We start from the raw sequence: 26,002 nt of genomic DNA on the forward strand, positions 1-26,002 counted from the left end.
AAGGAATCCAGGTGAAGTCTGTGAAGATGACCAGGCTGCTTTGGAGAGTTCGGTACTACCCCCTTTATTGTTTAATATCATGAACTAGAATGGATTGAATTCTTTGAAAACGAAATGCATACTTCATTCCCTTCCTAAGGAAGGTACTTGGTGCACATTTTTAATTTTGAGTTTTATTTTGCGATGCTCAGAGGCTCCCTCACAGGCAGTGTTCACTGTGATATGTTTTGACCAAGAGTTGCTCTCAGAGACTATTGAGGTGTCTAGAGCTATTTCAGTCTCGCTCCTGTGCTTTTGGGGATCATTAGCTCGCTTTTTATAGTTTTCCTGTCTCTTATAAGGGTCAAGCTGGCACGTTTGGCTGTTACGGCATATTTGCCTAGAACATTCCTTTATCACTCTACCCACTATTCACTGTTTCAGATTCACTGCATATAATTTATTGTGGAACTAAACACGTGATCTTAGAATTTTTACCAAGTTAATAGCAAATATGATATGAGTGGTCTCCAGAAGCTTTTCCGGCTTATTTCCATGTTTTTAACCTAAATTTCAGAAACTTGTGGTTCTGGGGAAGTGTTCTCCAGGTCATTGCTATAGTCTGTAAGAGCCCACAATTCTGTTTGACTGTGAACTTTCTCTTCTAAGCACGAAGACAGGATCGCATGTAGTCCCCCCGGGTGCATACGACTCCCAGTTCCACTCTCTCATTTTGGTCTGACTATGCGGTTCTTGTTTTGCAGTCCCCAGTCTATCCCAGACCGCCTGAGGATCCGCGTGAACAAAATCAGTTTGCAAGACTATGAAGGGTTCCACTATGACAAAGAGAAACTCCGGGAAGCTTGTAAGTTGGAAGTGCTTCATTGATTTCCTGTGATCTGCCTATCTTCATCTTCTTGATCTTCCTTGGTTCGATGGATAGATTCATCTCGGATCTGAAAACCATGGTTAGAGAAATGAAGGGAAGGGAAGTAACAGGGAACTCCAAATGATGATAGGTGGGCTGAAGAAAATGCAACAGGAACATGGAATACAATTTTCCTGCTCAAGATGCCAAGTTAGGACCAGTTGGTTTATTAACCACTTGAAGTCTTGGTTTTATCTAAAATGAGAAAGCAGAAAGGTGGTGACACCACATGGTAGAGTAACATCTAGCATAGGTGTCTTCCTGGAAGCTGGCATCATCGAGGACTGTCCTCGTTCTTCATGACAGTTATCGGTGAGGACACGTCCAGCACTTCTAGCTGTTATGTGATTGTATGATGTTAAAACAAGGCCCAAGTCACATTCAATGTCATGATAAAGTGATTCCTTGAGGATGTGTCACTGTTTCCAGAATCTTAAATTGAGTCAATATATGAATTATTTCTCTATGTTCACATTTTCTAAATATTTCTTGAAGTAGAGAACTAATTTGTATTCACTACATCTGTCCCTCAGTACTTATTGGGCACTTTTTTTACATTCTAGTCACTATTATGGCCCCCCCCCATAATTATGGGGGTCAGTAGTCAATTGCAATTAAAGTCAGCAGGGATGCTAATAGAGAAAAAGGCATTTTGTACAAAACCAGAGGTTTATGAACTAAAACTCCAAACTGGCTCCAAGTGTGAACCTGCCTGGAGTTGTAGAAGACGCAAATAGTTAAAACTGGCAGGGGTGGAGTAGGGCTGCATACCTGAGAGAATGCCTTCCAAGCTCTTGTTCCTGAACCTGTGATTTGGAGTGGGATTTGGTGGATGGAAATCCTGGAATTCAGGGACACTCTCAAGAGTGGGTGCAGGGACTTTTGCATCTGGAGGTGGCGATGAGTAAGGACCCATTTCCATGGCAGCCCAGTCACCTACTAGGGAATTCTGTGTGAAATTACTGCCTTCTCAGTTCTCTCTGCTGCTTCAGCTTCCTCCGTCCTCTTGGCTCTTTTCTATGTCCATACCGCTTAGTTTCTCCCACTCTGTCCTTCACCCGCATTTCTTTGGTAGGAAAGTTGGAGGTGGAGGAGGGCAAATTCCCCAAATTACTCCCTTCTGTCAATGAGAGATTACATTTTCTAATGTAAATGAGATTACAAGTGACAGATCAGCACAAAATCTAATTTAACCCATAATGTGGTGGATATATATGTTTGAAATGGGAGGTTTAGTTACAATGTAAATGAAACTGACTTTCAGAGATAACTAATTGTAAAGAATAGTGTTTTTATTCTTTCTCAATTCAAGCAAATAGATTACAATTCTTGAAAAATAAAAAGAGAGAATGGATCTCAAGTTTGTACTATTTTGCAGCTTACCATCAACTCTGAAACTAGTCAGTTGGGAGTGGGGAGGGATTTTTGGCTTCTCTGTGCATTTCAATGATCTGTTCTGTCTATTCTATCCATTATCTGTCCATCATTGCCAGAGGTAGTTGTGATCTGAGTTTCACAAGAAGATGATACTTCTTGAAGCAGGTGCTTTGCTCATCATATCTTAATGTGATGCAATTTCTGTGTGAGGAAACTTCCTATATCAAATTGTGGGAGGTGACTTGGTATACATATAAATCCAACAAATTCAGCAGTGTCTTTGAGACCAAAAGCACAAAGAAACACTCAAAGAGGGAATCAAGGACTTATCTCATTTTAAAGATTTGGGTTTAAAGATTATAATATATTAATTAGAAGTAAAGATGGCCAACTCAGGCATTCTGCTTTTAATATATGGTGATGACACTTCTAACCTGTGGTTGTACAGGAAAGTTTGTCCTTTGGGGTTTTTACTTGTTTCTAACCCTGTTTTTCTTGGGTTCAACTTGAAACTAACCACAGGTTCATGGGAAGGCTGGCAGAGGTCAAGTTGAGTATAAAGGCAAACACCAGTTCAAGTCCATCAGTGACATACATGCCAAAATAGATATCTTATTTTACAAGCATTAAATGAAATTCGTAGAACACACCCAGATAAAAGGAGTCTAGGAATCCACTGACCTGCATCCCAGAAGAAAAAAGGGAATGAATCCTCTTAGGTCATTTATTTATTGTCCACATTCACAGTCTGAACTAGAGCAGTACTGCATTACTTGGCTTAAAAATTATTTCCCTTTCTTGATGATACAGCAAGCGATTGATCCAGGCATCACAGGCTGTTTGCCATCACTGTTTAATAGAATCTTGCTCATGTGCCTGCATCATTATTTATATTACATTACAAATCGAATGTTTGTTGTCTAACAAAGCCCTGCTTTCCTCTGTAAGGAAGGACTCCTCGTTGATTACAGGACGGCAGCCCTTTTAGTAGCCTGGCTTGTTTCAGCATATAAAAGGATGACTGAGCTATTTCAGATACATTTCATTCTCCTTTTATTTGGCTCCAACTTACCTGGAGGCATTCACGCTAAAATAATAGCACAAAAAGGTTAGTCTTTGCCAGTCCCTCCCTCAGCTCTTGCTGGTAAATTTTAGACTTAGGTAAAGCAATTTGAGCCTTATTCACAGGGTTTATGAATTATTAACCCTGAGATAATGGTTATACTGTCCAAGGGTGGCAAATTTATTCAACTTAAAAGGTAGGTAGAACATAAAGAGAAAGTGGCCATATTTAAAAAAAATTTTCCTAAAGTAAATTTATAATATAATGACAGCAGAGACTCACTCTTATAATCTGAATAAAGTATATAAAGAAGTCCATAATAAAGCACATCACTATATAATTGTTGGAGTCCCAGCAGGCCCTATAGTATCCCACAATAGCATATTGATTATTTTGAATTAATGTTGCTTACTTAAGAAACAGCCAGTGCAAGAACAACACTGACCTCTCTGTGCCCCTAAAAGTAGGACATAAATCTCCCACGTTAAAGGCCCTCTTTTGGACCTGGAGGCAGAGATTTCTCTTATCATTAGATTTAAAGAACCCAGAGCCAAAGAGTCTGTATAAACAAACCTGGTTGCCTCTTTATTAATTTACTAACCAAGCCCCAAGTGTTTAGGTTCCTCACTAATCAATACCCAACCCTTGCTTAGATAACTTTCTGACAGACACTAACTTTTTTGTCCTGTCATTTCTTCACAAATGTATTGTTTGTCTAAAAATCATAAAAAGGCTTCTGATTCAGTGATTTCTTTGAGCTTCATTTTGTGATCATATTATAACTGCTCATGCATACATATTAAATTGTTTTTGTCCTGTTAATTCAGCCTTGTGTCAAGTTTATTATTTTATTATTAGATTAGTTGTTAGAAGTAAAAAAGTTTAGGGGGTGTATGGAGATTCTTTCCTTCCCCTGATGTAGTCTAGACAAAGGATAATCTGTTATCTTCCATCGCCATCTATTTGGCCCCCTTTGTTCTTTACAACCTCACCCCTTTTGACTTCGGGTGGGATGTAGTAATTATATATAGTTCATGTATCATAGACATGTACACTTGAAAACTATATTATCCTATTAATTAATGTCACTCCAATACATTTAATTTTTTAAAAAATTTTAAAGGAAATCTGTTATATTTCTAACTTGAAAAGAGTTTCATTGATATATGACCTATTTCTTATATCTCGAATAACTTGATACTGACCAAGATTTAACTCTATTCCACATAAACTAAACTTTACTTCTGGCATTAGCTTACTCTGCACTTTTGAGCTGCTATGATAATTCATACAAGTCTAGGGCTTAAAACACAAAAGCAAAAACCAGTTTAGAACTAATTGAAAGCAGATGTAGCCTATAAAAGTAGGAGGCGACTAACATTTGCTTTATAGCAAATATTACACGCAACAACCCTTTTATATACATTATCTCAGTATAATGGATATTATCTGGATATTTATAATATGTAATATATAATGTATAATAGATAATATATAATCTCAGTATATGATTCTGTGGTATAGACTAATGATATTGTAATGGAATGTTCCTGTCTTTTGTTTACTGATTTAGTAGAAGAGTTGGAAATGTGTGTGTTTGAATCTCACGACCTTGACAAAGTAATTTCTCTGATCACCAAATATCTCATCTCTAAAATGAGAATATAATTGCAACCTCATAGAGTGCTGAGAGTTAAATGCAATCTTGTATGTGAAACCTCTGGTGCAACATCTGGCACATTAGCATGCTCTCCAAAAATGGTAGCGAGGACTGTTGTGGCTGCTGTTGCTACTGTCACACTGTTCCTTAATCTCAGGTCCAAAAAGCCAGGCTCAGAGCAGCTGACCTCTTCTACACTTCAAAGTACACCCACCACCACCCACCGAATCACTTTCTCACATTCCAAAATAGAATTGAAAACACTGTAAAAATATCACAGAAAGAATGTGGGAACAGAACACAATTAATCATTCAATTTACTTTTCCTGTGTTGACTAGTACAAGAGGCTGCCATGGTGGCAAGATGTTTAAACCTATGAAACGTGTGAACACTGAAAGCTCATATTTGGTGATTTGGCCAGTTATCTGCAAATTCCCTTTCTTAAGTTTTAATACAGTCTCATAATTGCATCATCTGGTATGCATCACCCAATTTCTTAAAAGAAAACCTTTTTGTTTTGGAATATTTACAGGTTTACAAAAGAGTTGCAAAGATACTACTCGGGGTTATACTATATTCCTCACCCAGCTTCCCTGTTGTTCAGCATTTTATATTATGATGGTACCTTTGCCAGTGAAAGTGGTGTTACTTTATTACAATTAACTAAACTCTGGACTTTGTATTCCAGAATCCAGTCCAGGACATCACATTGCATTGAGCTGGCATGTCTCCTAGCGTTCTCTCACCTGGGACACTTGCTCAGTTTTTCCTTTTTTTTTTCCCTTTCTCATGACCTTGATGGTCTTGAGGGATACTGGCCAGGTATCCTGTAGAATATCCCCTAATCTGGCTTTCTCTGTTGTTTTGCTTTTAATTAGACTGGAGCTATGGGTTCCTGATAAGAATACTGCAGAGGTGAAGTTCCCTTCTTGTCCCATCTTATCAGGGGTTCCCTGATATCCACATGACATCCCTGGTGATGACAGCCTGATCACTTGGTTACGGTTGTATTTGCTAGGTTTCTCCACTATATCAATACAATTTTTCCTTTTCCCTATGCCCGTGGTTGGCAAACTGCGGCTCACGAGCCACATGTGGCTCTTTGGCCCCTTGAGTGTGGCTCTTCCTAAGCCTTAGGAGTACCCTAATTAAGTTAATAACAGTGTACCTACCTATATAGTTTAAGTTTAAAAAATTTGGCTCTCAAAAGAAATTTCAATTGTTGTACTGTTGATATTTGGCTCTGGTGACTAATGAGTTTGCCGACCACTGCTATGCTGTTCTTTGCGAGTGAGTCACTAAGTCAAACCCATCTTCACACTGGGGGAGGTGGATCACTGGATTTTCCATTGTTTTCAGTTTCCATATTTGAACTCAATTGAATTCCATAAATATGCCAAAATGGTGGAGTTATCTACTCGTTGATGCATCCATGCTTTCGAAGGCTATGTATTTACGTCAGTTCTATGCTAGATACCATACCAGATGCTAGGTAGGCATGGAAGGATGACATCAATATTATTTAATCAATACATATTTATTGAGTGCTCACTCTGAGCAAACAGTGGTGAACAAAAACCAAAAATCCCCAAACAGAAATAGTACCTGATTTGCTGGAGCATTTTTATCATGTGACAAGGACTGTAATAGAGCTATAGAAACACTAAGTACCTGTTTTCCTAGCATATATCATTTAAATAGCTAGAGGAAGGGATGGGATATATATGCAAGAATGAGAAGAGCTAATCTAACCTCTAATTAGTTATATGACCTTGGTAATGCATTTATCCTCTTCAGGCTTCAGTTGCCTTATCTGCTTAATGCAGTGGTTAAGTTAGTTCTTTCCTAAGGACATACTACATTATAGTAAATCCTTAGGCCTATAGGAATTATATAGGATTTAAAATTTTGTTCCTGACATGTTTCCTTAGGAAAGTTTTTAAAACTCGAGCATCACTCATTATAAATGAGTGCAAGCATTTGGAACACACTGAGTTTGCAAGAAACACTGATTTTTTTTTTCTTTCAATGGCTTCATCTGCAGTTGAATTTTTCCCCCTCATTTAACAAGTTGACAACCATGCTGTGCAGGAGAGATTAGGCCTCCGTTTGGTAGAGGTCAGCGTTCCATTTTGAAATCTGAGTTAAGTGATATCAATCTGTCCTCAGAAGGCACTGTCCATCCTTTTGCTGGTGTGTTTATGTTTATTCCTATGTTCAAGAGGCAACATTTACCCAGAATTTTGTGATTAGTTTATTTTACTGTTCTTCTCTATCATATATATATCTAATATTTGTTTTTATTAAAAATATAATAAATAATAATAATAGTTAACACATATTGTACTATCACTGTGAGCTAGGAAATTCCTAACCTTTCTACATATGTCATGTAATTTAGTTCTCCCAACATCTCTGTTATAGGTACTACTTTACTTATGGAGCCTGGCATTCTGAAGTTATTTAATCACTATGCTCTCTATTTCCTCTGTGTAGTAGTTCTTATTTTTTTTATATAAAATACCTTTAATAGTAATTTTGTTTTTAAATCTTTCACAATCTCATTTAAAATGCCTTTTTGTATTTAACTGACTTGGTCTTAATTTACTTTACTCTGGTTTGTTGAACAGGTTTCTGTTTTTGGATCTCTCTCTACCCTGAAATAAATAATAAATTCATAAATTCAACTAATATTCACTGACCACTGACCATAGTTCTGGAACTGTTTCAAGTGATGGGGGCCCTGGAGTGTCCCCACGCTCATAGAGCTTATATTAATTCCAGTGGGAGAGGCAGACAAAGAAATAATATAGTAATATAACAAGGAAATAGAGCAAAAGAGTGAAAAAGGATTCTAGCTTTTTTTTTTAAGTCCTCACTGGAGGATTTGATCTTTATTGTTGAAAGTATTACATATGCCCCCTTTGCCCCCCATTGACCTCTTCTAGCCTGCCCTTGTCCCCCACCCCAGGCCGTCACCACTCTATTGTCTTTGCCCATGTATTATGCATATATGCATAGAAGTTCATTGGTTGATCTCTTCCCACCCCCACTTCCCCCTCCCCTGGCTTCCTCTGAGGTTTGACATATTTTTTCATTGATTTTTAGAGAGAATGAAAGGGGGAGCAAAAGGGGGTGGGGAGAAAGAGAGAGAAATATCAATGTGAGAGAGGCACATCAGCTGGTTGCCTCCTGTATGTGCCATGACTGGGACCAGGGATTGAACCTGCACCCCAGGTACCTGCCCTTGACCAGGAATCGAACCCAAGACCCTTCGGTCCATGGGCCGATACTCTAACCACTGAGCAACCAGCCAGGAATTCCAGCTTTGATAAGGCTATCAGGAGGGACTTTCTGAAGAGTTGACATATAAGTAGAGGCCTAAAAGTAAAGAATAAGTGCACATGTGGATTTCTGGGGGAAGAGTGTCCCCAGAAAGAGGGAACAGTAGGTGCCAAGGCCCTGGGATGACAGAATCCTTGGAAGTTTATGTGGCTGGAACCTGATTGGTTGCAGCTGGGGTGGAAATGATTTTGAAGTTGTAGGAAAGGACCAGCACATAGATGGGCTTGTAGACAGACCATGAAGAGGGCTTGGGATGTTATTTGGAGTATAAGAAGGTACTGGAATTATTTTAAAAGATGTGTAATAACATGCCTGCATTTCTTATGAATTATTCTAGATTCTGAAAGGAGAATTGATGGTTGGGTGGCAAAGGGGGGAATGGGGACACCATATACAAAGCTAACATGATATTCTAAGGGAGAGAAGTTGAGGGAGTTGGCGGAAACAGATGGATTCTGGATCTGTTTTGGAGATAATGCTGATAGGATCAGATGGTGGATTAACTGTACTCTGTAAGAGAAAAGGTGATTTGAGGATGCCTCCCTCTGAGGTTTTGGCCTCAAAAACGCGGTAAACAGCGGTAGGGGAGATGTAGAGGACCCTACATACAGCGAGATAGGAAAAAACACACAGGGGAGCTTGTTGATTGAAAGCCAAGAGAATAAAAATGTTTTACAAAAGGGGTGACAACTGTCAGATGCTCCGGAGAGGTGGCATAAGATGTATACTAAGAATGCATCATTGGATTTGGGTAGAGGGTGGTTATTAGTAACCTCATGAAAGGTTGTACAGTGAAAAAAGGTGCAGGTGAAGAGTGGGTTCATATGCAAATGGAAGCAGAGGAAGAAATCCCTCCCCTCACTCCCCTCCATTGCTGCTTTAAGATGTTAATCTGATGATTCGGGAGCCAGAGGGCTAACTGCAGGAGCAGTGTCCCTGAGTAGGTGGAGATGGGATTGTGCACAGTGATTTCCAGAGTACAAGGAAGGAAGGAAGAGGAGGGGTACAGAGGCAGTAGGTGGGACTAGGGAGAAGCAGAAGTTGTATTCTGATTACTTTACTCAGTGAAATAAGAAGGAAGCCTACTAGCTAACAGTAGGAAGGGGAGGTATCACTGTTCAGAAAGAGGGAGAAAGTTTGAAAGTCAATTTAAAGAGCAAGACAAGGAGTGGCCATATCTAAAGAATTGCTGAGCAGCACTTTAGATATGAATCACCGAATTCATTAGCTTCCATCAGCACATAGAACGACGCCTCAGGTCCTGGGGGTCTTGACTTATAAATGAGTGCACTCTTCTGTGTTCTAACTTCAAAGATGCAGATGCCAGGGGGAATAGTAGGCTGAAAGACGATCTTGTTTTTAATATAAATTCCTTTGTTGCCTAATTCTGTTTATGATCTAAAGTCATGCTTCGTTTATAAGAAGATAAGAAGAGCTTTCAGCACTGTGCTGTGTTAGATGCTAATGTCAGGTCTCCGACAAGGAAATGAGCCTAAAGTGTTGATAATGATGTTCGATCATTTTATTGTTAAAACTTAGTCCTTGGTAATGAGAACAATCAACTACAGGTATATTCTTAAGTCTCTTCCTGAAGGATTATTTTTCCTTTTCATTGGTTCATTCCATGTACACGCACATACACAATGATGACCAATTCTCCCTGATGATATAACCAACCTATTCCATCTTGTTCCCTTCCCAGGTTGATAGCTTGGGGATGTCCACTCAAATAGTAATTAGCTTTCTCTTTAAGTCTTTCTTCTAAGAGTCTTATATAAAAGTGGTACATTTTTATGCACTGTGTTAATGAGTGAGTGAGGTCAGCCACTGCAGTCATGGCATCATAGTTAATAAATAATAACACCTGGCATTTGCGTTGTGCTTCAGGGTTCGTAGAAGACTAGCATATACACTATCACATGCTTTATCACAGGAGCACTTAGATGCCCTCACACGGGGTCGTACAGCTATGACGTCTTCTCTCTCCTAATCCAGTCTGCTTTTTAGTACTCCCCCTTGTTTCTGTAAAGATATAGCTCTGCATTTATGGAAATGTGTTTTTCAAAAGAATTTGGGATCATAGTTCTTGTTATTGGTTGGGTTTCCCCTGACACTTTTGAGTTTTACCTGTAGCAGATTTATTGGAGAGTCTCCAAGAGGAGACAACAGCTGTGAAGAGGGAGGAAAGTAGGAATCTGTGGAAGATTAAGAGGCAGACTTGGAACTTGTGGAAGAGCTCCATTGGGAAGACTGTTGGTGATATTCCTGTAAAGAAACAAACAACGGGGGAAGGGACCACCATAAGCAATAACTGCAGATGCCCATAGGGACATTTGGGTCTGGGATGGCCATGTAGAGTTGTCCCTGAGAGGCAAGGAGTATTAGATGCAGGTCAGGGTGTCCCCTGGGAGGGAGCGCACCTTGAGTGAGGAAGCCTTGTTTCTGGAGAGGGAAGCTGTGAGCTATCGGCAGAGTCAGCACTGCCAGCAGCTGACGGGATGGGTGTCTCAGTGCCATCATGGATGTGGGTGGGGCACTTCAGTTCCAAAAGCACCATCTTGTCTATGGAACTCAGCACCTGATATTTTAACTAAGGCCAGGAAGGAACCACCCTCACACCAAAATCCTTGAGACCATCCATCCACTTCTTCACTAACAACTATTTATTGAGGACCTACTATGTAGCCAGCACTGTTCTAGGTGCTGGGGATTAGACTCAAATGATCACTAGCCTCCAAGTTCCTCTCTGTATCTTTTGACCTGATCTCCCTACTATTCCAAAGTCATAAAATTTGAATATAAAGTAATTACTTTCTTTAGATGTGTCAGAATTAGCTAAGAAAGGAAAACCTAAAATGTGAACACTGACCTTTTCTTTTTTAAAAATAGATTTTTATTGATTTCAGAGAGGAAGGGAGAGGGATAGAGAGATAGAAACATCAATGATGAGAATCATTGATTGGCTGCCTCCTGCACACCTCCTACTGAGGCAGATTGAGTCCGCAACCCAGGCTGGAATCAAACCTGGGACCCTTTAGTCCGCAGGCCGACACTTTATCTATCCACTGAGCCAAACCGGCTAGGGCATGTGAACACTGACCTTTTCTTAAAAGTTCTTTTTGGCAGGAACTATTGTCAAGCCAAATATTCTCCATTTGGAATTTAACTAACTCAAATTGGAAACCGAAATGCAAGGCAATCTAAGCCTGGCTGGGTAGCTCAATTGCTTAGAGCATCATCCTGACATGCCAAGGTTGTGGGTTCGATCCCCAGTCAGGGCACATACAAGAATCAACCAATGAATGCATAAATAAGTAGTGAAACAACAAATCAATGTTTTTTTCTCTCTCTCTTTCTTTCTACTTTCTTCCCTCCATCTCTCCCCTCTTCTCTCTCAAATCAATAAAATAAATAAATAAATGCAAGGCTATCCAAATTTCAGGATATTTCAAATCTAACACTATAGTCAGAAATAACTCCAGATCTTCAGTAAGATGGACATTTCTACACATTCTTTCAATTTATTGGTAAAGATATTAACTGAATAGTCCCAAGGACAAAAATATGCGCTGGTCCGAAAATAACCTCTTTGCAGATTGATTCAGAAGCACAATTTTATTTGCTAGTTACATGGGTAAAAGCTACAGGCCTTTCATAGTTCAGATGGTGGAAAGCACTCTTTCTTAATACTTAGTGCGTTTCCTGAGTCGATGATTCACGCCACTCGCCTGGAGTCACTGATAAGCAGAATTAGAGCATTCCCTAGGTTGTCAGATGCCAGGGGTGTGTTTACTTAAAACTGCCCGATTTCACATCTCTATATCGCAGCTGTCAGAGCATAATTTGTTTATCCTTTTTGCTTCCAGAAAGAGACTTAGGCTCCTTCAGCAGATTTTAGGAAATATTTCTGTCATTAATTTTCAACATGTATCCAGTCAACTCAGAAATTCAGAGCTGCATGACTAATGCGTGCCCAGCATCTCACTGTTGGTGACCTTGCCCATCATAATACAATGTAATGGACAGTACGGTTTTGAAATTGTGTGAGAGATTTGAACCAGTGCCTCTAACCATCCTTCTGAGCATTAACTACGCTTTGGGTACAGTTACAAATCTTTGCTTTTGGATGCATAATGTTTCATTTGCCTTTCACATTTATTTGGCTGGCCAGGCCGAATAGCCAAGATTCCAGTGTCACAGAAATGTATTTGTTATCTCCCTTCCAAATACTAGGGCAATTGCAGGATATTTTCAGTGGTGGTTCTGCCCTGGATCTAGGATTTTGCAAACATCACCTTCCTGATAAATGTACCTGGAAAAAAATTATATTGTTTTCCAATGCCTGTCATCAAGTACATTCTAGAACGTCACAGTAGAAAGCTTCTGTCACATTCAACACTGGGAATGAACTCCAGGAATTTTCCAAGTCATTTGGTTGTACTAGAATTTCATTGCTTGTGACATTAGGAATCTGCATTGAAATGGAAAAACGTCCATCGAAAATAGAAATTTGCATCATCATCAGTAAACTTTCATATTAAGTTGGAAGATGTTGACATTTCATAGAACCATTTGATCCGGACCTTTGGTTTCTATTATTTATTAGAAAAGAGTATTGGGCCTTTGCCCATACTTTCCCCTGATTTGTCACTGGTAATACATGAATTCATTAGAAGTAGGAACAAAGAAAACTCATGCAGTTTTAAACATGTTAGCCATGATTGGGTTGTATTCTCTATCTGACTCCTTTTATCTTTGTTCAGTAGACTGCTTTAACACCTTTTTTTTTTTTTAATTTTTCCTTCTCACCGCTGCTTTTCTATTTATCATATCCTTTATGCTGATGACCGGAAAGAGGAAAAGAAAAGGATCTATAACTGATTCTGTTTCTGTGGTGTTGTAGTCTAGGCTTTGGGTGGATGTCTGGGGGGCATTCCCTGTCCTCCTCCTTCCTCCCTCTGTTCTTGGTTCTCCAGACTTGAGACTAGTCTTTCCCAATTCTGCCTGTATCATTATTCTAACATTCTAAAGCAGAAAACCTCAGCTTTTTAGATGTGTTATCAACTGTGTATGAGGCATTTGTAAGTGGTCTTCACCATCCATCATTACAAGAGCCACTTTTATATTATTTTTATAATCCGTCTCTCCCTCCCTGCTTTCTCCCCCCTCACCCCCCCCCCCCCGTTTGTTTCTCTGTACTCTCGCTTTGGCTCAGCTGGCCTCAGTTTACTATGGTTTTAAGTAAGTTAGAAAAAAATTGTAACTGCCATGCTCACTCTAAACAACTTTGAATCACCCTTGTTCCTGTTCCTTCTCGAAGTCCAAAGAGCTGATTCTTTGACTTCATATCTCTCTGATATGCCCTCCTTTCTTATCTTTACTGCCACTTCTTTATTCCAGACTTCACCATTACTCATGTCATTTACTAATCTTCTTGCCATTCCCCTTGTCTTCCATTAATTTGTCATTCATATCTCTGCCAATGGTTTACCTAAAATGTTGTCATAGAAAAATTGCACTAGATATTTTCAAGACTTTTTAATAGGAAGGAGAAAGTGAATTCAACTCTGTTATAAAACAGGTGGGAGATTCTTTAAGCACTGGGATGAACTAGTAGAAAAGTAGTACAGGACTTTAGTGGGGAGGTTAGTCAATGCATTTAGGCTATCTGTGTTTGCTAATTGTCACCTATCAGCAACAATTAGTTAGGTTCCTACCCATCCATTGAGACTAGAATCTAGAGCAGTGGTTCTCAACCTTCCTAATGCCGCGACCCTTTAATACAGTTCCTCATGTTGTGGTGACCCCCAATTTCATTGTTACAAATTGAACATAATTAAAGCATAGTGATTAATCACAAAAACAATATGTAATTATATATGTGTTTTCCAATCTTAGGCGACCCCTGTGAAAGGGTCGTTTGACCCCCAAAGGGGTCGCGACCCACAGGTTGAGAACCGCTGATCTAGAGGTACTATCTTCCTAGAATGATTACATTTCAAAGGGATGGCTCCCAGGTATTTGAGAAAGCTTTTCCAGGGTGGTAAAACTGGCAAGAGAAGATTTTCATCTCCTAGGGGACAGAGGAAAAAAAATGCAATTGAAAATCTTCTTTGTAAAGAAGGGGCCTATAGTCAGGGGAAAAAATCTATCTAAAGTTTAGTGAAGCTAAGACTTTAAGGTCTCCTTGGTCAATGTAAATCTGAAATGTAAATCTTCTGTTGAAAACTCTTTAGCATCTCAGCTTCTTATTTGTTTATTTGTTTGTTTATTTTATTTATTTGTTTTTGTTAATCCTCACCTGAGGATATTTTTTCCATTGATTTTTAGAGAGAGTGGAAAGGAGGGAGAGAAAACCTTCTAAGTGAGAGAGACACATCAATTGGTTGCCTCCTAGGCCAGGGCTTCCAGGGCACGTCTCAGCTGCTTAGCATTAAAAAAACCAAGCCTCTGGCTTTAGGTCATCCCCCTTTACTCTGCAACTACCTATCTTCCTAAGTCCTCAATCTTTGCTTCTTTTTATGCCTCGTTTTCTTAGCACCTAAGGATGGTCTAAGACTTAGACAATTCCCTTTGTCTGAAAGAATTTTGTCTCTCTTGTCCAACTACCTTATTTTCTTCCGTTGGGAAATGACTCCTTGTGGAAGTATGTCCTCCTTGGGAAGTGTGCAGTCCTCTGGGTTCTGGACACACTGGTTCTTATCTGTCAGAATTCCCATCACAAGGGACATGATTAGGAGGAGGATGTTATGTCACTCCCCTCTTCCCCGTCTGTGACACCGTGAAGGCAGGTGCAGTGTTGTATGCCCAACTCCTAGCATGAGAATTGTTCCTGACAAGAAAATCCTCAAAACTTTGTGCTGAATGATTGAGTGACTTATAGACCTGGAAGTCATTTTGGCACAATTCTTTCTTTATGTGATACACATTTGCAAAATTATGTGAAAATGAACACCAGGGGTTGTTATTCAAGATTGTAAGTGCCAAAACATTTAAGAGTTTTTTTTTAAAAAGTGAGTTGCATGTCCCTTGGGTTTCCATCTCAGGAAGTATATTATCAGGATAAAAAGGAGAATTTCATGTGTTGTCTGAAACCCAGATTTGTAAAGAACCTGCTAATTTCTGAAAAGCATAACTTCAAAGCATTACCTTCACATACAATGCAATGACCACGACACAGTTACTTTTATCTGATGGCTGACATTTTGAATTAACTTTGGAAAGGACTTTGTTTAGCTCAAGCTCTGGAGTTAAAACCCCAGGATCATTTTTAATGACAAGAACCAGGGGTTTTGAAGCCTATGGCAGACCCAGGCAGGGCAGGGTGAGGTATACAGTTCCCAGGTGTTATGTTTTCTCTTGAATGCCAATATACCTGTCACTTTCCCTTGTTGGTTCCAGGTGACTAGGGTACAGTTAATGATGACAGGTTGTTATAAAATGGACTGTGGCACACCGGGGGGAAAGCATTGGATTGAAATATTGTCAACTCATTCTGTTTAATTGTTGTCAACTTTCAAGTTAGAATTGTAGTTCCTTGAGACCCTGACATATTCGGAACTAATGAGGTAAAATGAAAAAATTCCACTTGTCCCCTACCATTTTCCTTTAGGGCCTCGTTCCTCTTCCCCTTCTTGATTTAACTTCTAGTCCCCATTCCCATTATCCTGTTGACTTCCTGAAGAGTGTTAACACTATGGGTAAGAAAGTAGGTGGCATTTATTTTTCTGTATGTCAGTGTTCGCTGATAACAGCAAAGTATCTGTCTTTAGGAAATTCAGAACAATTTACTTTCTCTTGCTTTTTTATTTTTTAATTAGTAAACTTTATTTTTGGAGCAGTGTGAGGTATGAAAAATGATGTGGAAAGTACAGAGTTCGATATAGCCCCTCAAATCACCCCAACACCTGGAGCACACATTTCCCCTTTTACTAACATCTTGCATTAGTGTTGTACATTTGTTACAATCAATGAGCCAATATAATACATTATTAACTAAAGCCATACTTTACATTTGGATTTACAGTTGTATTCTACAATGTTAGGGGTTTTATGATATGAATCCACTATGATAGTATCATACAGAATAGTTTTACTGCCCTAAGTACCCCTTGGCTCCACCTATTCACTCATTCCTCTTTTCTAACCTCTGGCAACCATCAATCTTTTTACTGTCTCCATAATTTTGCCTTTCCCCGAATGCCATATAGTTGGAATCAAGCAGTACGCAGCCACATCAGACTAGCTTCTTTCACTTAGCAGTATGCACTAAGGTTACTCCATTGTCTTCTTGGCTTGAAAAATCATTTCTCTTTGTTGCTGGCTAATATTTCATTGTATGATCACCGATTTGTTTGTCCATGCACCTAGTGAAGTCTCTCTCTCTCTCTCTCTCTCTCTCTCATCCTCACCTGAGGATATATTTTCATTGATATTTTAGAAAGAGTGGAAGGGAGGGGAAGAGACAGAGAGAAACATTGATGTGAGAGAGACATATCCATTGGTTACCTCCTGCATGCGCCCTAACCAGAGGCCTGGGGATGGAGTCTGCAATGGAAATACGTGTCCTTAATCAGAATCGAACTTGAGACCCTTCAGTCTGTGAGCCAATGCTCCAACCAGCTAGTGCTGAAGGACTTCTTGATTGCTTTCAAGTTTTGGCAATTATGAGTAAACATGCTATAAACACTCATGTGCAAATTTTGGTGGGGGCATAGGTTTCATCTCATTTGGGTAGATACCAAGGAGTGAAATGGCTGCATCTTGTGGTTAAGAGGGTTTTTGTTTGTTTGTTTGTTTGTTTGTTTTTTGTTTACTTTTGAAAGAAACTGACAAGCTATTTTCCAAACTGGAGGTACCTTTTGCATTTCCACCAGCAATGAATGAGAGTTCCTGCTGCTCCACATTCTCACCAGCAGTTGATGTTGTCAGTTTTTCAATTTTAGCTGCTCTAATAGGTATGTGATGCTGGTATGTTGTTTTAATTTGCAATTCTCTAATGACATATGATGTTGAGCAGCTTTTGCGTATGGTTATCTGCCATCTACACATCTTCTTTGGGGCAATGTCCAGATCTTTTGCCCACTTTTCAGTTGACTCTCTTATTTGTGAGTTTTAAGAGTTCTTGGTTATATTTTGAATACTAGTCTTTTGTCACATATGTGTTTTACAAAGATGTTTTCCCCCCAATCTGTCTTGTCTTTTCATTTTCTTAACAGTGTCTTTCACAGAGCAGAAGTTTTCATTTAATGCAGTCTAACTTATCAGTTTTTTCTTTCATGGATCCTGCTTTTGGTGTTGTATCTAAAATGTCATCACCAAAACAAAGCTTACCTAGCTTTTCTCTTATGTTATTTTCTAGGCAACAGTTTCTTTTTCAGACTTAAGTTTCCTAAGTCTGCATCTAGATTGATGGAAAGAAAATGAGTACTTGACATAAACTGAATTGATTACCTCAATAAATCTTAAAATTGATGCTTAAGAAAATGTCAAGTTTTAAAAAATATATCTCTGAGTATTAACATAAAATGCATTCATTCTAAAATGATCTATATGTTTGATGGTTTACCATACTGTTCCAAATACTTTCCTATTTCATGAATTTTAACTCTGTGATTTATTTATTGTTCTTTTCAGAATGTGACAGCTTTTTTATTTAGCCTCAACAGAGCCTCTGCAATTGTAATGTTTACGTATAGATTAGAGCTTAAAACCCAATCTTTGCAAACACCTGCAGGTCTGAGAAGCTTTTTCTAAAAAAGAAGGTCTCATACCATCTTTTAATGATCCCACTGAAGACAGTTTTGTTTGTAATTTGAACAGGTAAATAGCCCCATTTAGCTGCAATTCTGTTTTAACAGGAATTGCACTGTAATTGCTCATGTGTTACAAAATTAAATCCTTTCTTTTTATTTTTAAATGCTGAGCTTTCAGCCCTTTCTTTTCATAGTAACACCTTGCTGAACACATCACAGTATCTTGCAGGGGATGAATTAGCTGCTATGCATTTTCTCCCTTTTGAAAAATCCCGTTAAGAGTTTCATGTGGATTTAGTGGCAAAGGTGGCTCTTTCTTGCTTTGGTTCTGAGTCTTTGCTTGTGTCATAAAGCACCCACCTGTGATTCCTCTCATCTCCTTGTAGGTTTTGTTCTTTTATTTACATGCTTTGGCTTAGTAGGCTGGAGCCTTTAGAAACCGGTAGGACACATTATCTGCTATAAAAGTCTCCACATTTGGTCTCCTGAAATTGGTTTGAGGCTTTACGAATGACCAGTACATGCTGATATTAGAATTAGGGAAATGATTAATTTAATAAGGCTTAGGAGGGTGAATATAGGATGGATTTTCAGATAATACATGCTCTACCAGCATTGACTTATTTAATCTTTACTATAGCCCAGACAGGTAGATCCTGTTAAACAAAATTTAACTGGGTAAATTTGAAAATCTAAATGGCTTTATTTAACAATTCATGAATTAAGCAGCATCCTATATAGCAAACAGAATGGAAGGCTTTTATAATCAGAAAGAAGGTGAGGCAAGAAAGTTCTGCACATTGTTTCAGGCAAGGTCACCTTCCTTTAGGGAAAGGCAGGGATCTCTCCCAAAGATGACCTCACTAGTATTGATCTGATCATTTCTGATTAACTGGGTAAAGGTCACATTTCTGGGAGAAGCTAAAACTGCATTGAGGTTAGGTACTAAGTCTTGGTTGTTGACATGGGACTTAGCACAAGTGACTCCATTTTGGGCCTGTTGTCCCCCTCCCCCTTTTTTATTTTACTAGAACTATGATTATTTACTTTATATAGAGTCTTCACATAAGAATCAAGGGCAAGGTAATCTAATTGAATAATCAAAAGTGTCTGTAATTATAATTTTCCTGAATGTAGATGTTTATCAAGAATAATTAAACATTCAAATGAATGCAATAAGATACCTATTATAGCAGAAACTACCACCTTAATAATGTCAAATGTTAACCATATTTGAAATTCATGTAAACACTCTATCAAAAAATCCATGGGAAACACTTTTGAATAGCTTGTTCATCTGTAGGAATGAACTTTTCCCACCTGTTATGAGAACCTGAGTTTTATGTTTGGTTTATGTTAATTGTCAATCAGCTCTCCAGTTCAATACTGGAAATTCTAATGCAAAGATTTTAATAGCAAAACAAGTCATGTAATTTTCCAAAAACAATTCTGATTAAAGTCTGATGGACTCATGTTATCTCTACTGTCCCCATAATGTTTAACATCTGCTCGCAGTTTTATAGTTGCATTTCTTTGTAAAGTAAGCAACAGTCAGTTTAATTCTATGAACCCTAAATTAAGTACAAGGTTATCACAAGGCTGTCAACAGTTTTGATAACTTTGATTCACAGACTATCAGGCCCCTTGCAGTTGGCCTATTGCAGTGGTCGGCAAACTGCGGCTCGAGAGCCACATGCGGCTCTTTGGCCCCTTGAGTGTGGCTCTTCCACAAAATACCGACTTCTGCGCATGGGCCACGAAGTTTCAGTCGCACTGTACATGTGCGCCTGCACGTGGTATTTTGTGGAAGAGCCACACTCAATGGGCCAAAGAGCCGCATGTGGCTTGCGAGCTTCAGTTTGCTGACCACTGGCCTATTGGAAAGGGAGGGAAGTGGGAAGTCTTTAAATGTGCCTCCACTACTGCCAAGTGTGGGTATGAAAATATGTTTGACTTTACTCATAGTTTCTGAGTCCCATGGTCCTGCTCCTTTGCCTGGAATTGTTCGCCATAGCTCTGCCACCTGCTGATCACATTTTTTCCCAGTTCTTGTATAACTTTAACTACATCCTCACTCCTTGGTCAGCTTGTGGTGGGGTTTCTGGTTTCACTTCCCTGAGCTCGGTGTTGAAAGCTTGGAGAGACTTCATTCTTTGTGTGGCCCATGTTTGATGGGAAGTAGGAATGGTTTAGAATAGGGCCTCTTGAGTGAAAGAAATTTGGGATGAAATCTTTGTTCCATTTAGTAGCTGTGATATTTACATGCAGGGCATGTTACCTAATCTTTCTGAGATTCGGTTTCCTTGTTTTAAAAATAGGAGTATTGATGTTCACCTCTTAGGATTGAAACAAAGATGCAATAAAATGATGAACTGGTTACCCCATTATGTAAGTTACTTTTCCCTTCTTTTTCCTCTCTTCCTTGGCCTCTCCTTCCCCCTTTTCCTTTCATCCCCCTCATCGTCTTGTTCTTTCTTTTCCCTTTCCTTTTTTCCTTCTTTAGATCATATAATCATTATTATCATTTTCCTGTTCAACCAGATTTATTGCTCCCAAGCCTAAAGGTGTCACATTGCTTCACGTGTATACAATATAACCCTTGTAACAAGACTGAAGTTTGTGTATCTTTAACTATAAAATGGGTTAGGTCACGCTCCCTGAGGAGGTGATAGTAAAGGTCTGTTCTGCCACCGCTGGCTTTTCTAGAGGGGCAGGGCTCTTCACTAATATAAGACCACGTCCTGTTCTCCTCTCACTGCCAATTCTCTGAGCCAGCAGGCTTGGCCTCAGATCACCTGTGCCAGGACCAGCTCCTTGCTCAGGCCACGGGAAATAGGTCTGCACCTGGGAAATCACAACATTTGTGTTTTTACTTACCTCAGAGTCCCTTCCATTGTGAACTCATTGGCCTCAGTGTAATTCAGGCACAGCCTTATGGTTGTCCCAGAGTAGAACCTGCTGCAGAGATCTCTGGGAAGGGCTTTCGTCTCTGAGTTGGTCCACGAGGGTCTTTTGTTTTTCTTCAGTCAAATAATTAATTCACTTGAAATTGTTTGATTGTCTTCTGCATCATACCTCCAACTCTGTAAAACATTGTTCAGGTTTTCTTAAAAAACTCTAGCCTGACCCGTGTGGCTCAGTGGTTGAAGTGTCAACCCATGGACCAAGAGGTAGCTGGTTGGATTCCCGGTCAAGGCACATACTCAGGTTGCAGACTCAATCCCCAGTAGGGGGCGTGCAGGAGGCAGCCATTGATGATTCTGTTTTTTTTTTTTTAATAAATCTTTATTGTTCAGATTATTACAGTTGTTCCTCTTTTTCCCCCCATAACTCCCCTCCACCCAGTTCCCACCCCCACCCTCTGCCCTTACCTGCCCCCACTGTCCTCATCCATAGGTGTAGGATTTTTGTCCAGATGTTTCTATCCCTCTCATTTCCTCTCTCTCTAAAAATCAATAAACTCATGTTAAAAAAACTCTAAGAAATTTCAATTTCATAACTTTTTAAAACTTTGGTTTTTAAAGTTTTGGGCAATTCAAACCCATATGTAGGGTACCTGAGCTTGGTCTCTTCCCTGACTCTGCTTATCATTTGTGGAGAAATCTATAGTTTAGAAACCATACTTTATTTTAGTGCATGTACTTTGGAAGTATTTTACAGATAACAGTATTTTTGTGGAGTGGTTGCTAGAAGATTTTGGATTTGTTGAAGATGAATGATGTTAATTTATGCACTGTTTGGCATAAATTTGCATAATGAGTCCAAGTAGTCCTAACTTCAAGTATAAAAGGCCAAATTAATTTGTATGACCTGTTGGCATTTTATTTCACACATAAAATCCAGAGCATGCACATATAAAATATATAATGGAGCTCTTAACCAATTAACTTAATCACAGTCTGAATTATGCGGCATTTATATAAACTGAAATAGGGAAAAGGGGTTAATTGAGGTTGGGTCAAGCCTGAGGGGGGAGCCAGATCAAGGCTCATGCTTTGGCTGGTTAGATGTAATTGGTAGGATCATTTTCTTAGGGCCGAGGATCGCCAGTTAATTGCACAATGTCTTTCATTTTTCTGTACCTAAATTTATCAAAGCTTTATCATTGTCTTAGTTGGCTAGGGTTACTACCATAACAAAATATCATAGCATGCGTGGTTTAAACCATTTATTTTCTCACAGTTCTGAAGGCTGGACTGTCCATGACAAGGTGCTGGCTGACTTGGTTTCTGGTGATTGCTCTCTTCCTGGCTATAGATGGCAACCTTCATGCTGTGTCCTCAAATGGTAGCGGCGGGGGGGGGGGGAGAGTGCCCACAAGTGCAAACTCTATGGTATCTCTTCCTATCAGGCCACTAACCTTATCAGGAGGGTCCCATCCCTCATGACTTCCTCTAACCCCAATTATCTCCCAAAGGCTGCATCTGCAAATGCCATCACTTTGAGTGTTAAGGCTTCAACATATCAGTTTTGGGGGCACACAAAATTCTGCCTGTGACAATTATGTTAGCTCAAATGTCAGACATGTTAAAACTCAAGTGCTCCTTAGAGGATTAACACTTTAATCAATTATTAGTCATTTATACTCAAGAATCAAGAATCATCAGAGAGCATGGTTTGATAGGAGGGACAGAGAAGTGAATAAGAAAGCTAGGATAAGAAAGGTAGGGTATAGGTAAGGGAAAGAAATTTGTCCTCAACCAGCCAAGGAATACAGTTACTAGAAATTAGGAAGCACATTTGATCCAACTGGGTAGGGACAAAGAGAAAAGGAAGGTGGTAATTTCCTACAACTTTTGCTTCCTCTTAACCATGTAAAGCCCCCAATGGAAATGTCAGATTACAGTATTTTTACATTACAATTATGTTTCCCATTGCAGAAAAGTAGAAGTTAGTTTTAAGTAAGCAGGAATATAACTTACAGAACTATTACCAGCTACCCTTTATAGTATTATGACAAATTAAAAGATAGATGATTGGGTGAATCCATTTTCTAGCTAAAGATGCTCGAAAGGGAGTCAAGGGAGTGAAGAAGTAATCGATGTTTTGGTTATTCATCTTTAGATATAGTGTTGCATTTAATAGTCACAAAGTCCTAGAAGATACCTACTGACCATAGTCTTCAATCCAAGGATCAGAGGAATTGAGTAACTTGCATGACCAAATAGCTATCGTGGGTAATTCATAAGACCAAATCAGTGAGGATTTACAGAGAGAATGGCTGTAAATCCTTTCTACCACACACTGGATACATTGAACAATTGTCAGTAATCATGCAGTGACATTGTGGTAGAGGAGGCCTTTTAAAAAAAATGCCAGTAAATAGCTAATAATAAAAAGTATGGTTTCTCTTAATAAGCTTCTTGAGGAACAAGCAAAGTTGCTGATTTTATACTCGTAGTAGAAGTGAATGACACATCTTTGAAAACTTTCCCTGGCTATTCCTTCTTGATTCTACGTCTGAAATATCCATTGTCTAATTGTAATTTAAAGTATCTGCTACCAAGTACATTGAATGTATGAGCAGACTAACCCAAGGGTTGATAATAGAAGGAAATCAGGGGTGTTGACAGGATTCCAGTGTTCCTATAGAATGTCTCCTAATTTAAGTAAATAGTTAAATATTGATTAAATTTTATTCCTTTACATTTACACATTTGAAATTAAAAGAAGATATCCTTAAGCAAGATTTTAACGTGGGCTCTCATGTTAATTTTTACTATATTCTGCTGCCACAAACTTTGACTTATATTTTAGGCCAAAATTGTAGCTTTTCCTCATCATTCCTTATGGACTAGTTATTATAAATCCTTATTCTTCTCTTACCTCAGTGGATCACCTTATTTGGATCTATTTAGTAGTCTAGCTAAAGATGATTACTTTAATCAGTTCTTTAAAGTATCTCCTTATGGTGCTTCCCTTCCATTTCTGTCAAAGATGCATGATTATCCAACTGAAGACTTTTTCAATGTTTCTGTTTATATTTAAAAAGAGGGAAAAGTATTTTCCAGATTATTATATCTCAAACATATGACAGTCTCAGGGTTCCTGCCCCTCTGCTTACTGCCTCTCTTGCTTAGTATTGAGAAGAACAGACAAAGGCAAGCTCCAACCCAATGCATACTCTCTCCTCCTTCTCCAAACCCTTGCTTCTTTGCCTATCCTGGAAAGTTTTCTCAGCCCTTAAAGATACACTTCCCTTTCACACTTGAACAGGTCCTAAGCCTCTCTTCCTTCCTCTTTTTACAAGCTTTTATTGAACATCTACCAGACATTGGAGCAGTAAAGGTAAACAAGCCTTATTTCTGATGGGAGAGCCCATACTCATTCACAGGCTTACACATCACTGTAAAGATGACGGCTGCTTTCAAGCTTTATGTAGCAAGACTTTGGGAAGCTACAGGAATGGGAGGGTATTGATCTCTCTAGTGGAAACCAATCTGGGAGGTAATATTGAGAAATAGACTCTTTTCTTTTTCCCTCGATCACCCTTGCTCCTCTAACTGAAAAACCTAATGTGGCTTCATATCTTCAAAAAGCCTAAAATCTGACTTTTAGGCAAGAATTAGTCCCTCTCTTCTACAGTTTTCAAATGACTAAGTTCACATATTTACTTTAGCTTATGTTAGATTATCATTATTTTTTATTTATATGTATGCCTTCTCTACTACTCTGTGAGTTCCTCAAGATTTTTCCATGCACTTTAAATGTATTTTATTATCTATATTATTAAATTGTAAAGCGTTTTCAAATCCATTTATTGGTGATTAGGCTTTAAAAATAAATTCAATGAGTGAAAGGTTTTAAAAAATCTTTAGTGAGTCCTACTGTCATATCATCTGCTTGCTGGTGTTTAGCTGGTTAATTCAAGATTTTGAGATTTTCTTATTAAATCATGGATTTAATAGTGTAATTGTACTTTTAAAATCAGAAATAAGCACATGCATTTTTTGAAGTTTTGCGAAGAAGATAATTTTTCAGTATTTCAGGAATCTTATGGTTATTTCTGAAGTAGGATGTTCTGTCCAATAAAGCCATGGTATGACATTTGTCTCCGCCAAAATAGGGCGTTTAAGGTACTTAGTAGCTTCACTTTATTGTTTCCTGCAGACTTGCTGCTACCACATTTAAACTGACCATCTTTAAGATCAGTTGAATTTTTTTTTAATCCTCACCTGAGGAGTGAGGATATTTTTCTATTGATTTTTAGAAAGAGTGGAAGAGAGGAAGGGAGGGGGAGAGAGAGAGAGATCAATGTGAGAGAAACACATTGATTATTGCCTCCTACACATACACTGACTGGGGGCGGAGATCGAACCTGCAACCCAGGTATGTACCCTTGACCAGAATCAAGCCTGAGACCCTCTGGTGTGCAGGCTGACACTCTAACCACTGAGCAAACTGGCCAGGGCAAGATCAGTTGGATTTTTAAGCTGTTTACGTTCTAGAAGCTTTTCTTTTCTCTCTCTTTTTTCTTTTTTTCTTTAACATTATGTCTGCTTTTGGCCACCAGGTAGTAATGGTGCCTTGAGTAGGTGAGTCTCTCAGGCTGCGAACTATTGCAAACAGAAATATTAAACCCCATACTGGACACAAAGAAGTAAGTGTCCAGGATCATGCCTTTTTTTTCATTCCTCTCTGGTACTTAGGCTATTACAAATGGAGGCATATGTTATCCGCTGGCTGTGAGCAGCTGCCCGGTCCTGCCAATCCACTGTTTCCATGACATTGCACTTCAAAGCAGAGCCAATGAGAAGAAGTGAAATGAAGGCTGGCCAGGTGTCAGGGGATGACGTGGAATTTAAAAAAAAGTGTGCCAACTGCAGAAATGGAGAGATTGGGGTCAGAAAGGAGGTATAGGGAGAAGTTTGGATTGAACTATCCAAAAGAAAAA

At 39.0% G+C, this 26,002-nt stretch overlaps 1 protein-coding gene across 3 annotated transcripts in view; it reads left to right on the plus strand.

Moving 5' to 3' along the window:
• Positions 1–26,002, plus strand: part of DGKI (diacylglycerol kinase iota) — a 383,824-nt gene that overhangs the window by 280,502 nt on the left and 77,320 nt on the right. For 2 of the 3 annotated variants that reach the window (XM_023753495.1, XM_023753494.1), the window contains exons 14-17: positions 744–848; positions 13,069–13,078; positions 13,979–14,002; positions 21,033–21,048. In XM_023753495.1, the coding sequence (XP_023609263.1) occupies positions 744–848; positions 13,069–13,078; positions 13,979–14,002; positions 21,033–21,048 (155 nt within the window). The remainder of the gene's footprint in view (positions 1–743; positions 849–13,068; positions 13,079–13,978; positions 14,003–21,032; positions 21,049–26,002) is intronic. The other variant, XM_023753493.1, reaches the window with a different exon arrangement.

The sequence above is a fragment of the Myotis lucifugus genome, unplaced genomic scaffold, assembly GCF_000147115.1.
Source record: "Myotis lucifugus unplaced genomic scaffold, Myoluc2.0 scaffold_46, whole genome shotgun sequence".
NCBI lineage: Eukaryota > Metazoa > Chordata > Mammalia > Chiroptera > Vespertilionidae > Myotis > Myotis lucifugus.